Source organism: Clavelina lepadiformis, chromosome 4 (assembly GCF_947623445.1).
Source record: "Clavelina lepadiformis chromosome 4, kaClaLepa1.1, whole genome shotgun sequence".
NCBI classification, from domain to species: domain Eukaryota; kingdom Metazoa; phylum Chordata; class Ascidiacea; order Aplousobranchia; family Clavelinidae; genus Clavelina; species Clavelina lepadiformis.
In genome coordinates, this window is record NC_135243.1 from 7,110,155 (window position 1) to 7,124,858 (window position 14,704).

Consider the following 14,704-nt stretch of genomic DNA (forward strand, 5'->3'; position numbering starts at 1 on the left):
GATAATTTTTTATACAAAATAATTAAAAAATATAGAAATGAAATCCAGTCATTTATATGAAACAATTGAATGAAGTTCATATACCGTGTCAAAAACATTCACCTTATACACACACGTTTTCTCCCGCGTTCATCTTCAATTTATGTTTTATCGTAGCAGTTCTCTGTTTTGTATTAATATAACTTTAGTAATTGGTAATTTTTACAAAATAAGGCTTTCGTCAGCATAATATTAAATTAAGCAATGTTTTACATGTTTCACTCATTTACTGTCATCTAAAATTAGAGTGTTAGCTAATTAACTTTATATAACAAGCTGGTATATTGCTGAATCATATATTCTGTATGTGCATATGTTTCTACGGTACAAAATATTGTTGAGCTTGTTTGCTTACATAATAATTTGTTTTGTGCGTTTATTTATTTCATTGATGTTGTCAGAACCGTGTTAACCAAATTTTAAACTGAAGTAGAAAACGGGATATAGTTTGGCACTCTGAAGATTAACTTTATATTTTTCAACACGATCTTTGGAAAGCATAAGCTTGCTTTTTCAGGTGTACTGCGAAATGATTTCATTTCATGACTTTTATTTTACTGCAATATATTACAATGTTTTACCTCATTTATTTATGGTGTGACGTAATGGACAACGTTTTGCTCGTCGTTATTTTTGTAAACGTCTTGTTTGTTTTGAGTTTCTTGAGTCGTGATGTAAAAATTGTCATCATCGGTTGCTTTTAAATGCTTGTCATCATTTCCTCTTTTAGTTTATTGTACTAATGAGCCACTTGCAGAAAGATAGATGCTACAAATGATGTATTATCCAGGTTTATTTACAAAGGATTTTCCAACCAATGGGAAGCTCGTGGATTTGGATTTGATGTCACTAGATATAGCATGAGGCAGCTACACCTATTGCCTTTCGAAGTTGGTTAGCAGCTGTTCACATTTCTGTAGCCAAGAAAAATAGCTTATAAAAGCTATAAGCAGTGGTGGGATTCAGCCGGTTCGCACCGGTTTGTGCGAACCAGTTCTTGGAATTTTAATGACCTCCGCGAACCGGTTTGTTAACAAGCGCATGTAGCCTATAGACCTATATTATATCGGCCCTGGGTCAATATGGCAAGCTGCTGGTGACAAAACCAGATGTTAAAATATTTGAATCCCACCACTGGCTATAAGGTATCACATACGATACGGTAAATGATTTTTAAACAAACTTAGGGTGCAATTGCCAAGTATATTGGCTACAAGCTCAATCGCAGTAAAGTTCTCTCAATAACTAATAAATCTCCAATAGCTTACCTTATATGGCCATCAACATTTTCGAACTGTTTATTATCTTGTGGAATATATATATAGCAAGCTGGGTAATTTCCCTGTGTGCATACTACAGTATTTTGAATCGCAAAATTATACAGGGTCCCAAAAGTATCACGAAAGCATAATTTATAACGTGAACCTTATACATGAAAGAGAGAATTGATTATGTTTTGCTATGTTTCTTATAGTTTTAGAGAAGGTTTTCCTGCGCACAAAACGGTTAGTAAGTCGTAGCACAAAAAAACAGGATATTGCAGAAAGGAATATGTAATGTTTCTGATTTCTATGTGAGGTTTTCGTTTTTTGAATACCTTAATTGGTATTACTTAAATAAAGCTATCGTCCGGCACTGTATATCAACAAAAAATGGGAAGTTTGCGAAACTAATCTGGGTTTATATAAGTTTAGCGGACTTAAGGACTTCAAACAGTGATTATGCTTATTTTTTTTCACCAATCCGATACACTGCCATACAATTTTCAATTCATACGCTTGAGATTTAGATCCACCCTTATCCGCACAATTTTAATGAAAACACGTCATAGCGTTAAAACCACAAGGCGGCTAATTGGTGGTTTACGGTTGCGTTTAATTAAACGAAAAGTGGTTGATTTTGCCAACTGGCAAAAACTCATTTTGTTTACTCTTCAATTGCACATGCACACTTTAACTGAACAACAAACATTTAAGTTTTCCAAACGCAAGGTGTCAGACATTAAAAACCATTTGAATTTTTTTGTTTTCGTATAGGCTTAATTGTAATTCGTATGTAAATTATTTTGTACAGTTTTTGTCCTTATGTACGTGTATGTGTAGTCTATGCAACTGTATTTTGATGTAACTATAGGCAATAACTTAACTTGTTTTAGCTGGATCGTTTTAGAGTGAACCAGGTTTTCTACAGTTGTTCAGCTAAATTGAAGCCAACAGTAAAACATACCACAAAATATGACGCAACTAACAATTATGTTGCAGTTGTACTTGCTAATTTCTTTATTTTTACTGATGCCAGTTATTTGGACTTTGAGGTAAGTAACATGTTTTGTCGCATATGAAAATGAATCCAGCATTTTTAAATTCTCCATTTTACCAACTCGCCAGCTCTCTAGCGAAGTTCTATGAATGCTGGTTGGGCTAAAATTAACATTTTGACTGGACGCGTTTTTATTAAACATTGGTAACAAGCAAATGTGATGTGTTTAAATTAATGGCTGCATACCAGAATGTGTTAGAAGTTGCACAGAACGTCATGTGTTTTTTTTGCTGATATTTAATCACCCAGATGAAAAAAGACAAAAAATAGAACAAAAAACCTCAAAGAACCGCAAAATAATTTAACTAACAAAAGCAAAATGTATAAGTAGTAAAACATGTTGTTTTGTTTAAGGTCTGGAGGTAATGACTTTTCATCTCCAAGCCAGTCCTGTGACAGCTGTCGTCAACTCAAACGTCAACGGGGAGACAATATGTCAGACAGAAGCTCTACTTACGAAAGCTGGACTGCCCATACTTCCTATAATAAACTTCCTGCAGCCAACTCTAGGTAGAGACTGCACTGTCATTCATGTGTTTAAAATTTAAACACAATTTTACTTCTTTAAACATGTTAAAGTGTTTAATTATGTGTTTAAGTGTATAGATTTTGTTAATTTGACAAAATTTAAACATTTTATGGGTTAAACACCACAATCCATGACACGTTTAATAATGATTTATGCCTATTCCACACTTTTTCCACGCTTTAGGCGTTTAAATGTTAAACACATAACACAAAGATTACAAAATGTGTCAAACAAAAAGGTGTTTAGGAGGAATGTGTTTATTTTGATGAGTTTTATTGAATTATATCTTATACTTTGAGTTGCTTTAGAAAGAATCTATCAAAAACAGTTCGGTACTATATGCTTTAGACTTGTTCGCATTACCCAATTACACGAGCTATTGTTCAGTATAAATTTGTATCTCGGACTCAATTCTTAGGTTTAAAGTTGGCAACTTGAAGTCGTTTTAAAAATTTTCCTATATGGAGTGGCTGAACACTAAATTGTATTGTTCAGGCCTTACTGTAGGCTATATTTCAAAGGGGTGAAAGGGGCCTTGGCCCCCCCGCCCCCATATTTTGTGTCTATAGGTTTCTACATCGGGTGGCGGTGTCTTAAAACCAACAATTTGTATACAGTCAAGCCTCGATTTAACGGACTTCGATTTAACGGACTTCGGATTTAACGGACTCAATATGCGCAGATCTATGAGTAAAAGAATGTACCAAAAGAACGGTTTTTATTGTTTTGGAATTCGCCAGGCTACTTGCGTGAATGCGTGAAACGATTAGAAAGCTGTCTCTCACAACGTCACAATACCAGCGTATTGTGATCTATCAGCGTACTCTGTACTCTGTTAGCAAGAGCCTTCATTCGGTGCACCTTAGAATCAGTTAGAACCTGCCTGTGTTTAGTACGGTGCATTATGTCTAAGCCAAATGAAACACGTAAACGTGTGAACTTGTCGGTGATGCAGAAACTAGAACTGATCAAAAAGCTTGAAAAAGGGGCCAGCGTTGCGAGTGTTTGCGATCAGTATGGTGTCGAAAAACAAACAGTCTCAGACATTAAGAAGAGCAAGGACAAGCTGTTGAAATACGCTACGTCTTATTGTGTTGATGCGGCGTCTTCCAAGGGTGGTAAAGTGAGCAACAGAAAACATATGAAGATGGGTAAGGAACAATCTTTGGACGCAGCAGTTATGAAGTGGTACGTTCAACAACGGTCCAGTGGAGTGAATGTGCGTGGGACAGAGTTAATCGCAGCTGCTGCTAAACTGGCTACCAGTCTTGGCTTAACCGATTTTAAGGGCAGTGATGGGTGGCTTTGGCGATTCCGGAATCGCCACGGATTATTTAACGAGGTTCTGCATGGCGAGGCTGGTGATGCAGATACGGCAAGTGTGGCCCCCCTTCGCGAAAAATTAACAAAGATGATTAGTGACGCAGGCCTCACCCTATCTCAAGTATATAACGCAGACGAGACGGGAATTTTTTGGCGTTCTATCCCGAAGAATTCTCAAGTCCGTCAGGGTGAGGAGAAGACCAAGGGGAAGAAGACAAGCAAGGAAAGGCTGTCGGTCCTGGTCGGGTCCAATGCCACCGGTACTCACCGACTGAAGCTAGCCGTGGTGGGCAAATCGAAGAAACCACGGGCATTTAAGGGATTAAACGTCGAGCGTGACCTGCCAGCAGTAGTTTACTACAACTCTAAGAAAGCTTGGTTTAACTCTGCAATATTCACTGATTGGTTTTTCTCGCATTTTGTGCCTTCGACTCGGAAATATCAAGAAGAAGTGCTGAAGATTTCTCCTGATGATGTACGAGCGGTCCCATTTTATGCGGCCCGCCGGCACTTGCAGAAACTCCTACTCATCACTTATTGTTTTAATTAAACAGCTTACATGACAAAATATTATTCCCTTTACGAGTGTGTTTTTCTCTTCACTTTCAGTGCGTAAACACACACACGCCAGTCGCGCATGTATTGCAACATGCTTTCAGCAACTAGCGGTACACTTCTCACGCATTGTTTGATTCAATTGTTTGATCATAAAATACAAATACGGTAGCGGCTACCGTAGGCCTTTGTGATGAAGGTTGCGTAGCTTTAAACGTAACTGAGTGTGAAATGCAAAAATTGTGTTTAATATGAATATGCGTTTATTTACACACCGGGTAAATTTTCCTACTTTGTAATTAGAGTGTGCAGCCCGCCGGCTGCAACATTTTTTCTAATGCGGCCCTCAGTACAAAAAGTTTGCCCACCCCTGGTCTACGCTATAGCAGAGTACTTGACTGTACACTGTACAGTAGTGGGAGTACGTTATTTTCGATTAACGGACTTTTTCCAGCAACGGACTGCTGCTGGTCCGCATTTGTACGTTAAATCGAGGGTTGACTTTAGTTCTCTTTATAATCTCATGAAATATTTGACCCCCCCCCCCCCCCCAATTTTTTTCCGGCTACGCCACTGGCTGTGATTGGTTTTCAAGTAAAGCCATTCACCCAGGAATGGAGGGTGAAAAACCAATTACCATACTTTGCCCATCAAAGTTTAAAATTACTCGGGCATGGCCTAACGTGGGCGTTCTCTTCTCGTCGTTTGATTGAAAGGTAAATGACAAGCGTTCACCATCAGTTAGCGGAACGTCTGAATAACGTTTGTTCATATAATGTAGAATGTGTATCTGAAAATAGTAGGTTATAACTATTTATTCCATGTTTAAATAACTCAAAATCTAAAATATTAAAATAAAAAAAACTTTCATAACATTACATTAAACGTATTTTTTTTACATTAGAACAAGCAATTGTTGTTTTTATTTGTTTTTTTATTCAGCAAGTTTACCATTTCAAAATTATTTTAAGTTCTATGAAATAATATGTTAAGTTCTACCATTGTCAAAAATGTGGGCGCGCATTTACCACCTTCAGACGGCTACAAGCTATCTCTAAAATCTGAATCCTCTTTTCAGCTAATCAGCTTACATAAAGACAGCGAATTGTTTTATGACGTTTCGTAGGGCTGTAGCTTATTGTCACAGTTTATTTTCTGTAGCCTATATAGGTAGCCTGGTGTAACGTATTTCGCTGTATGGTTCAGGTTTGTTACTACAAGCTAGGCCTATAGGCCTATATTCCATGCAGGCAGAAAGGTTTACAGAGTTACAGACAATAACAAATAGGCCTACTTATAGCATGTTTTCGATACCCGGTGGTGCCATACCATTTTAATGCTCTTGGGCAAGGCATTGGCCTTCGGTAAGCATTTGATTTTGATAATTTAGTAGTAAGAAAATTGTTGTAATAATTGTAATGATAAATTTCCTACATTATAAAATATTTTTGTACGCAGTAGGCTATAACAGTCTATACTAAGCTGTTTCTTCAGGCGTTTTCTGTAGAAAGTTATTGGAAAAGCTTAGAAACTTATGTTGAAGAGAAGCCATCCACCTGTGCCATCACATAGTAAACAACCCTCATCATTAGGTTTCCTTCAACTACAAAGACTGGCAGGTGATGCAGAATTATATATTTTTGATCCACATGAAATTTATATTATTAACAATATTGAGTTAATTTTAAAATGTACTGTGCATGCCAAAAAGTGTTGCTTCAGTGGTGGATTGGCTTAGCACCAGGTTCAAACAATGCGGACTTATTGCAAATGTCCAGTGTTACTACTTTTGTAATGTTCTTGGGTAAGGCATTATTAACCTTTACTCTTCTGGTCCCGGTAAGCAGTGTCAGGGTTGGTCAATACGTTATAAAATTCAATTTATAAACAAATGAAAATTGAGTTTTTGTGGAAAACTGCAGAGAGTGGAGGAATCATTGCCGAGTCCGAGTCTTCTAAAGACGTTCCTCAGGCCAAGAAGAAAGATTCTGATACCTTATCAAAAAGCTTAAATAATAATTACATCTCACTACTGTTTTAAAAGCTATATTGTTTAGTTTTATATTTGTAATCACTGTAGATTCAGAATGGACAAAAAAGGCTACTGAAGTTATTAGACAACATTTAGAAAAGGAAGAATCAGAATGGGAATACGGTCTACTAAAACAGGTATTTAAGACCAATGTCTGTCTTTCACCAAGAAGCAATTAGTTTAATGTAAAGATGGATGCATTAGTGGAATCATTGAAAATTTTTCATTATTAGGACAAATGCCTTTTGTCAGTGTTTGAAAGAAACTATGATAAGGTGTTTTAGATTTTGATGCATTTTTAAGAGAATACAGTTGTAGATCATGTTTAGAGGCTGCAACATGGTTATTGATATGATGATAACTTATGCAGATTGAGGAAAAATTCAGAAACGTTTATCAATTTGATTACAATACGATTTAAGAGGCTTGCGTAAGCATGCTAACCACATTAGACAACAAATGTGACAGCAATGTTGAGCAGCAATGCCATGAGACTGAGGTGAGCAATCTGAGCATTCATCCAGCAATTAACAAAAATCTAATTTGGTTGTTTGTGTATTAGTTTATTGCTTTGTTGAGGAATAATGTGTTCAGATCTTGAGACACTTAATATATATTGAGGGAAAAATAGAGTCATTATTATTAATAGTGTAAAAATCTAACAAAACTTTTGACATAGGATCCATCATCAGAGAAAAAACTTAATCTCTTTTTGAGGTCACAAAAACAACTTTGGCCGACCCGCAAAACAAATCTTTTTCATGCAATTCAGACTGTTAATGTGAGTTGTAGTTGCTTTACAGAACAATTGAACAGAACATGTGGCTTTACAGAACAATTTGTATACATTGACATTTTTGTTTTAATTTTTTAGGCATTACGGATTACTTTAAACTCCAGAAAGAAAACACCGCCAAGTTTGCTTGTTTCTTACAACGAAGCCGGAACCATGAAAACATTCATTGTTGCTGATTCAATCCACGTCAGATGTAACAACGATTCGAGGGTGGTGTTAGGCTATTTAATGCAACTTATCGGTTGTTATTATGCTTAGCAATTGCAATACCCAAAGGTTTACCCTATTTTGGGTTTTTTACAAGCTCATCTCTTGAAGGATAGTCAAAGAAGGTTATCATAAGTCCTCCTAATACGTCTTCTTTGAGAAGTATGTGAACAATATGAACATGGAACATTATGAGTAATGATTTTACACTAAACTTATTGCAGCAATTATTATTACTCACGGGTGCCGGAAGAGAAAGGGCAGAGAGGCCATCGCCCCCTTTTCTTTCTTTATTTCCAAAATGACATTCAAAAAGTGTCCTTTTTTCGAATTTTGCCCCCTGCCAAAAAAAATTTCCGGCGCCCGTGATTGTACCTGCCTTGTTTCTGTTGCGCTGCTGTAATAAACGCTATTTTGGAAATTTTGACTGCCAAGTGACAATACGCATAAAATAGTAAACACCTAGTTAGTAAACACGTACAACATTTAAACATAAACACCAAAGATAATAAACACCTAGTTAGTAAACACGTACAACATTTAAACACAAAACAAAATAAACATGTGCGATTTAAACATGTAACCATTTTAGGCGTTTCTTTTTGGCCTCACTTTTCGTGTTTAATTAAAGTGTTTAACAAAATGACAGTGTGAAATAATAAATATAGACTTCGAGTCTGGGTGTCCATATTGTGGACATACTGCGCCATAGGCTATACCTTTCACCATACAAACTGTAGGCAAAATATTGTTCCTTTGTTAAATTCATATAGCTATATTTTTTGCCAAATCTTGTGCAATAGCCAGCAGTAAAATACGTATAGGCATAGTCGCCATAATTACCCTTCATCTATTACTATGTCACATAAACGTGACAGATTTTTTACTTCTCACATCCCTTTCCACTCAAACCACACTCACATGAAAAACTACGTACACGGACACTACACTGCCCTTCGAAATCCTCGTCTAACATTTAGCGTTCTCCAACCTGCCGGGCAAGGATGTGACGGCAATTCCACAGCAACGGTGAAAGACACATCCAAAACGAGGTAAATTTATCACCGGAACATACTTGCTGAAATTTCCAACAATCTGTTGGATTTAAGTGTACGTCTTTTTTTTATTAAGAGTCTTTTGTTAAGTACAAGTGTAGCCTAAATATTTTATACGAATGATTTAATCTGATTGTGCGTCTCAAGCCTACACATGCTGCGTTATACAGGAGATGCATAGTTGCGCAGAATGGAGGCTTCTACGTCAGCAGAACAGGCGCTTGTTTGGGTAATATTGTGAGCGATGGCAGACTAATTAGAAACTCACATGGAGTACAAAACGCACATTTTGGTATAACGAGGAATGGAACTATTATAGTTGGGTATTGTCTTTACAACTGATAGCTATGAATGAATTAGCACTGTCTTTTTGGGTATATGTTGCACTAGACTTACTTCATTGTCCGTCAATGTTTGTCTTGCGTAGGTATTTGTCTGAAAAAGACGTGAAAACACTTGATTTTCAGCAATTGGTTGGTGGGGTAATATGGATGATTCGAAATGGTAGGTCAGTTTTAATGCTACTAATGACCATGTCTGTTGTGGTGGCTTTCAATTGTCGAATTCAAAGACCACGCTATCTTAGTGCTGTATTTTATAATCTGTAATACCCTAATCTGTACAACCTCTAAGCTAAACCAAACCTTAAACTAACTGATGTTGTTTAAAAAAAACTAAACGCTTGCTTGCGCCCTTTCTCTCTATCCAGCTGCTTATCTCAAACTATGCAGATGTTTCGGTGAAATTTGTACTTGGTAATGTTTTTTTTTTAATTTCCCACAGGTGCGTCGTATATTGATGAGGCTGTTCAGCTGGAAGAAGAAAGCACGCAAGAAACAGGAACATTGAGGTCTGCAAAACAACCATATTCATCATCAATCAATCATAGTTTATAAACAATTCTCTTGCTTCAACTGAAAAGGTATTTTGCCGATGTACAAACGGGAAGAAGTGCCATCGGTCATGTCAGCAATGGCCAGGTAGTTTTTGTACAAGTTGATGGACGGACTGGAGAAACAGGAGTGAATCTTGAAGCATTTGCTAAGTATGTTTACAGATTAAAAGATACTTCCAATTTTGCATTCAAATGTGTTATCGGGTTATACGTTTTGTAAGAGACGGAATGAGCTAATGGTTCTAATTTTTGCGTGTATGATTTCAATTCTGTGTTTTGAAACGATTTGTCAGCAAGCACGATTGTGATTTAAACTTCGTGACACAAAGCGTTGCTTTCTCCAACATTATCTCTTGAAAACAGGTATTTGATTGATGAGTTCCACCTGGTAAATGCTATCAACCTTGATGGTGGTGGATCAGCTACAGTAGCGATAAATGACACACTTGCTAGTTATCCATCTAATTACTGCAAGAACACCCCTAAGTGGTGGTGCCCGCGACCTGTATCAACAGTAATCTGTGCTCATTCGCCTGACTGCGAGCCGGCGTGTGAAAATGGGCAATGCGTTGACGGAAGGTGAGTGTAAATGGAAATATAAACTGAAAGTTAGAACTGTGATTATTAATTCCGCTATACGCTGTTGAAGCTATTTTGTTGAGAAGATTTCTATACCATCTTTTTTTCTTGGGATATAGGCCTAATCCATCTCCTGCGATCAGTTATTTATAGACAGGAAATTAGATTTTCTTACAAGCAAAGGTTATGTAAAACATTGTTGAAAGTATTAAGTTTTTATTTCCACATTAAAAGCCCGAGGAATAACGTAATTATTCGGGGTATATTAGATGCAAAATTAGTGGCGTCTACTGATGCAGTGACAAATATCAAATAAAGCACTGACATTTATGCTGGACTCACATCGAAATTAAAATTGAAACTGCAACTAAAAAAATACTGTACTCGTACACTCTTTGTGACAGCTGTAAAAGGGTTGACAAAATAGCAAAAAGTAACTCATACAAACAAATTTGTTTTAGAAATACGATGAAGATTCCTCCATTATTTTTACTTTAGTAGACTATGATTAGACCAATCCAATAACAAATTGTATGTCATTATTAGGAGATTACACTAAGATCTTTTGTGTTGTAGCTGTATTTGTGAAAACAAATTTCGTGGTGAAACATGCAGCGTGTTAAAATGTGGTTTCCGCAATTGTTCCAACCATGGGTCTTGCAATCGAAGTAAATAGGCTATTATAATTAATACCTAATTATTAATTTCTGAACAATTTTAATCTAAACACTTTAAAAGTTCTTATCAGGCTAATTCTAAATACTTATCAAATACATATGTGCTCTAAAGTTAGTGTACATGTATTTGATACACAAAATTTATGAAACAGCGTCTAGATTATGCTATACTTACTGTAGACGGATGCTCTTGCGATTCTGGTTGGCATGGTAGTGATTGTAGTCTCCCAAGTCCTCGAAGAAGATATGGCACCAACAGTTCACAAATATGTTACTGTGAAAACAATCCTTCTTGTAACTCAACCACCGGAGAGAGTGCTCGTTTATCTGGTCTTGTGAGAAAAGCTTTTAATCAAAGTAGGAAGACCGAATTGTACCTTATTAATAGGCTACAACTGGTTGTTAGGATAGTTTTTTTTTCAGAAGGCTAACCTTTATATAGTTTTTTCAGAAGGTAAAATGTTGCTTTAAGTCAAACAGGCTACACAATGTTTCGTTTATGTATTGCTGTCTATTTCAGAGCGGTTTTCAACTTTACGACCAACGTTATCAAGCTTTACTGAATTTTGTTATTCGTTCATCTATGGAATGTGGAAAGGACTGTCGGTTTTCTTGTTTCTGCGTTGACAATTAGGCTATATCCCTACGCATTCGCGACTGAAACTCAAGGCTTCTACCAATATCTTAGCCCTGATTGTAAATTATGTAACTGTAATTATAAGTTATTGGAGTCAATCTGCTTCACTGATGCGGATATTTGATACCGGTATTCTCTTGTGTATAATTTGACGAATTCGTCATATAAGCAATATGACGATGATTGAATGTTGGCATTTAATTACAACAAGGCCTGGTTTGACCTTCGCATGCACCAGGAGATCAGCATACAAACATCCTGGCCTACCATACCAAACATTGTCATGCAGCCGATAATGTTAATCTCAAGTACTATGGGCCGAACACGGCCGAAACACTTGATGATTAACATATCTGTTCTCGCTATTCATTTTGTTTTTACTCGTATAATCAGCTAGTCCAGTTTTGATTTCTCCGAGGAGGCTATCCTAAATTGTTTTGCTTTTGTCAGACTCAAGACTAATCCGAAAACTTGTTAAAATTTGGCTAATTAGCTTAAAACATTGGCACCTCAAAAATGTCTTCATTAGTCAAGGTTTATTGCAACTTTGTTTAGTTGTAAAGAATATCGCTGTTTTACTTTTTTATTTATTACAGCAACCCGCGTTAAACGGTTAGAATTCCAGAACCGGGCTTCCATTGACCACAGGCGACAAGCGCCAAGACAGTGAACATTATCTTTTAGGTTTCCGTTTTCTCATTTAATTTACATTCGTTCGTTGGGTCATAATTACTTGTCCGAGTTGTCTTTAGGATACCATTATTTCACTGAAAAAAATTGTGCGCTCAAACTTAATTTTCACAGTTTCATTTTAACTTAACACAGACCTAAATGTTACAACATAGCAACCCTAAACCTAACCTAAATCTGGCTTCTGATTTAATTTAACTTAAGACAACAACAAAACCTTAAATAGCTATAATCAACTTTTTGAACACCTGTTCTCCTAACCTAACCGCCTATGTAACAACGGGCTGCATGCCCTTTACTTCGGTGAAATAGTCACTCCCTTTTCATCATAAAATCTTGCGTTTCCAATCTTCATTTGTTATGGTGATCATTATACGATTACTCAAATATAGTTTTTGAAAATAAATTAAGTTTTGTAACAGTTTTTTACTGGTTGGCTATTCTGCGAATGAAGTGCTTGCCGAAATGAACACGTAACATCATTTGAAATCAGATGCGTCATGTCCCGTAGGCTATCATGCAGACGGCCACATCCCAATAGGTGTTTGTCAAAATATTTCAGGAAAACCGTAATGGCAATTTAAACTTTACTCTATAATGCTAATGTTAATCTTAATCTCACTTACTATCTATAACATTTAACTTATTAATTATGAAGTTTAAAGAGGTTGTTGGGGCATAAATAGTTTCTTTATTAAATCAACCTGCTAATAGAATCTAGACTCTGGTTATTATGTGCTGTTACAATACTCTGACACTGTGGCTGTTATTTGGCTACAGATCGCAACTAATATGTTTAGAAAAGAGAGCGTTTATTTGAAATTCTTTATACGTTTTAATAGCCTACAAGATAATTAAGCTGCCGTTTTCACCAAGACCAACTGACGCTCGTTCTGGTGCTTTGGTCAACTGTCTTTCTGATAAAAGCGCAAGCTTTTATAATGTGTTGGGGAAATAATGTGATGGGGAATTGAAATAAGTGACATGATAAGCAGCGGCTGATTACAGCAAACAATGAGACATTCGAAAATAAGTTCGACCGAGAAAAAAAGAACAGACGTTTCCAATAAAAATTACTTGTCACAATACATGCAAGAAAACAACATGGAAAAGTACGAAGAAGAGTTTTCACACGAAGTATTTCTGGGCAAATAACCAAATATCAAACATCAGTTCAAGCCTTTATCGAAAAGCACACCAATAAATGTCAATCAGAAGTTGGTAAACACTTTCGAGGAAATGGTGTAATGTTAGTAGAAAATGCCACCCAAGGCGCTGCAAATTAATGATGTTATTATTCACAAGTTTAGTTACAACCGTACAAAAGTTCAGTTCAGACTTGAGAAAATGTGAGATTATACGAAAAGGATAAAAGATGGAAGTGAGGAAGAGGAGAAGAACAATACAATATGGTCAAAATGGGCACTGGTCTAGTATAGTTGGAAGTTGAGAAGGGGCAAACTTGATACGTGGGATAGCTTTGATACCAGGGACACTCCAGGGTTACATTTAGGTTAACTCAGCAACCTGAGCTGGAGCGATGAGGAGTCATCGTCGAGTTTAAGTCGTGCGAAGACTTTTCATCAATCCGAGGATAAAGATTGTAATGCCAACCCTTTAGCGTTATTGTAAAGAATAAGAATATTTTCATGTATAATAAGATGAAATAATAGGTTTTAGTAGGATGGCCAGGACAGCGCACAGTGTTGTTTGGCATGAATATAGGTTATGGTAAAACAGATATCATTCAAGGTAGTAAAACCGTTTTAGTGACAGAACGAGGACTGCCATAAAGTTTTGGACGGGGAATAGGTTTTGGCACTACACCGTTAAACAGAATAGGCCTGTGCCTCCAAAATACTGTAGGCCTATACAGATTTGCTTGGACTGGCTTGGCTTCGACCGCTCTTAAAACTGTATGCACTTTAGGCTATAAATGTATCGAAATCTATGATTTCAAGCGAGCTTAAACCATCCAAGCGATCCAAGCGGTCCAAGCGGTCCAAGCGGTCCAAGCGGTCCAAGCGGTCCAATAAAAAATACCAAGTTAATGTGCACGATTTAACTCCAAACGTTCTCGTATTCGTGAATCGTGGTTCACGCCGATTTACCTCAAAATTGTTTATTTAGCTATATTTATGTTGTTTATCACGCTTGTTTTTGGTACTTCGCATTGGAATTCCAAACTCATCTGCAACTTTCCTTAGAGATAGGCTAGACCCCAGTTCACTGCTTTCTGTAAATTTTCTTCAGTGTAATTCTTGTATCTATATACTTGATCCAAGCACACATTTATGCTTTCTAGACAATTTCTGTCTGAAATAAAAGGCTGTAACTAGGCTAGTTCACTGGAAAACATTATACATTCGAA

At 36.6% G+C, this 14,704-nt stretch overlaps 2 protein-coding genes across 6 annotated transcripts; both read left to right on the top strand.

Moving 5' to 3' along the window:
• The first annotated feature begins 795 nt into the window (after positions 1-795).
• On the top strand, positions 796-11,865 carry LOC143451898 (N-acetylglucosamine-1-phosphodiester alpha-N-acetylglucosaminidase-like). 2 transcript variants are annotated; one of them, XM_076952667.1, is made up of 11 exons: positions 796-2,353; positions 2,713-2,868; positions 8,679-8,852; positions 9,026-9,178; positions 9,283-9,359; positions 9,639-9,705; positions 9,778-9,900; positions 10,114-10,329; positions 10,906-10,997; positions 11,187-11,363; positions 11,527-11,865. In XM_076952667.1, the coding sequence occupies exons 1-11, from the start codon at positions 2,274-2,276 to the stop codon at positions 11,631-11,633; spliced, it is 1,422 nt and encodes a 473-aa protein (XP_076808782.1). In that variant the 5' UTR covers positions 796-2,273; the 3' UTR covers positions 11,634-11,865. The 2 variants fall into 2 exon arrangements, with proteins under 2 accessions (XP_076808782.1, XP_076808783.1); XM_076952668.1 differs by lacking the exons at positions 10,906-10,997; positions 11,527-11,865 and having other exon boundaries at positions 11,187-11,357.
• Positions 5,837-8,446, top strand: LOC143451900 (uncharacterized). 4 transcript variants are annotated; one of them, XM_076952670.1, is made up of 5 exons: positions 5,837-6,129; positions 6,260-6,384; positions 6,846-6,934; positions 7,477-7,578; positions 7,672-8,389. In XM_076952670.1, exons 2-5 carry the CDS (start codon positions 6,300-6,302, stop codon positions 7,849-7,851), a joined length of 456 nt encoding a protein of 151 aa, XP_076808785.1. In that variant the 5' UTR covers positions 5,837-6,129; positions 6,260-6,299; the 3' UTR covers positions 7,852-8,389. The 4 variants fall into 4 exon arrangements, with proteins under 4 accessions (XP_076808785.1, XP_076808786.1, XP_076808784.1 ...); XM_076952671.1 differs by adding an exon at positions 7,168-7,296 and having other exon boundaries at positions 5,837-6,384; positions 7,672-8,380; XM_076952669.1 differs by having other exon boundaries at positions 5,837-6,384; positions 7,672-8,384.
• Positions 11,866-14,704: the final 2,839 nt, after the last annotated feature.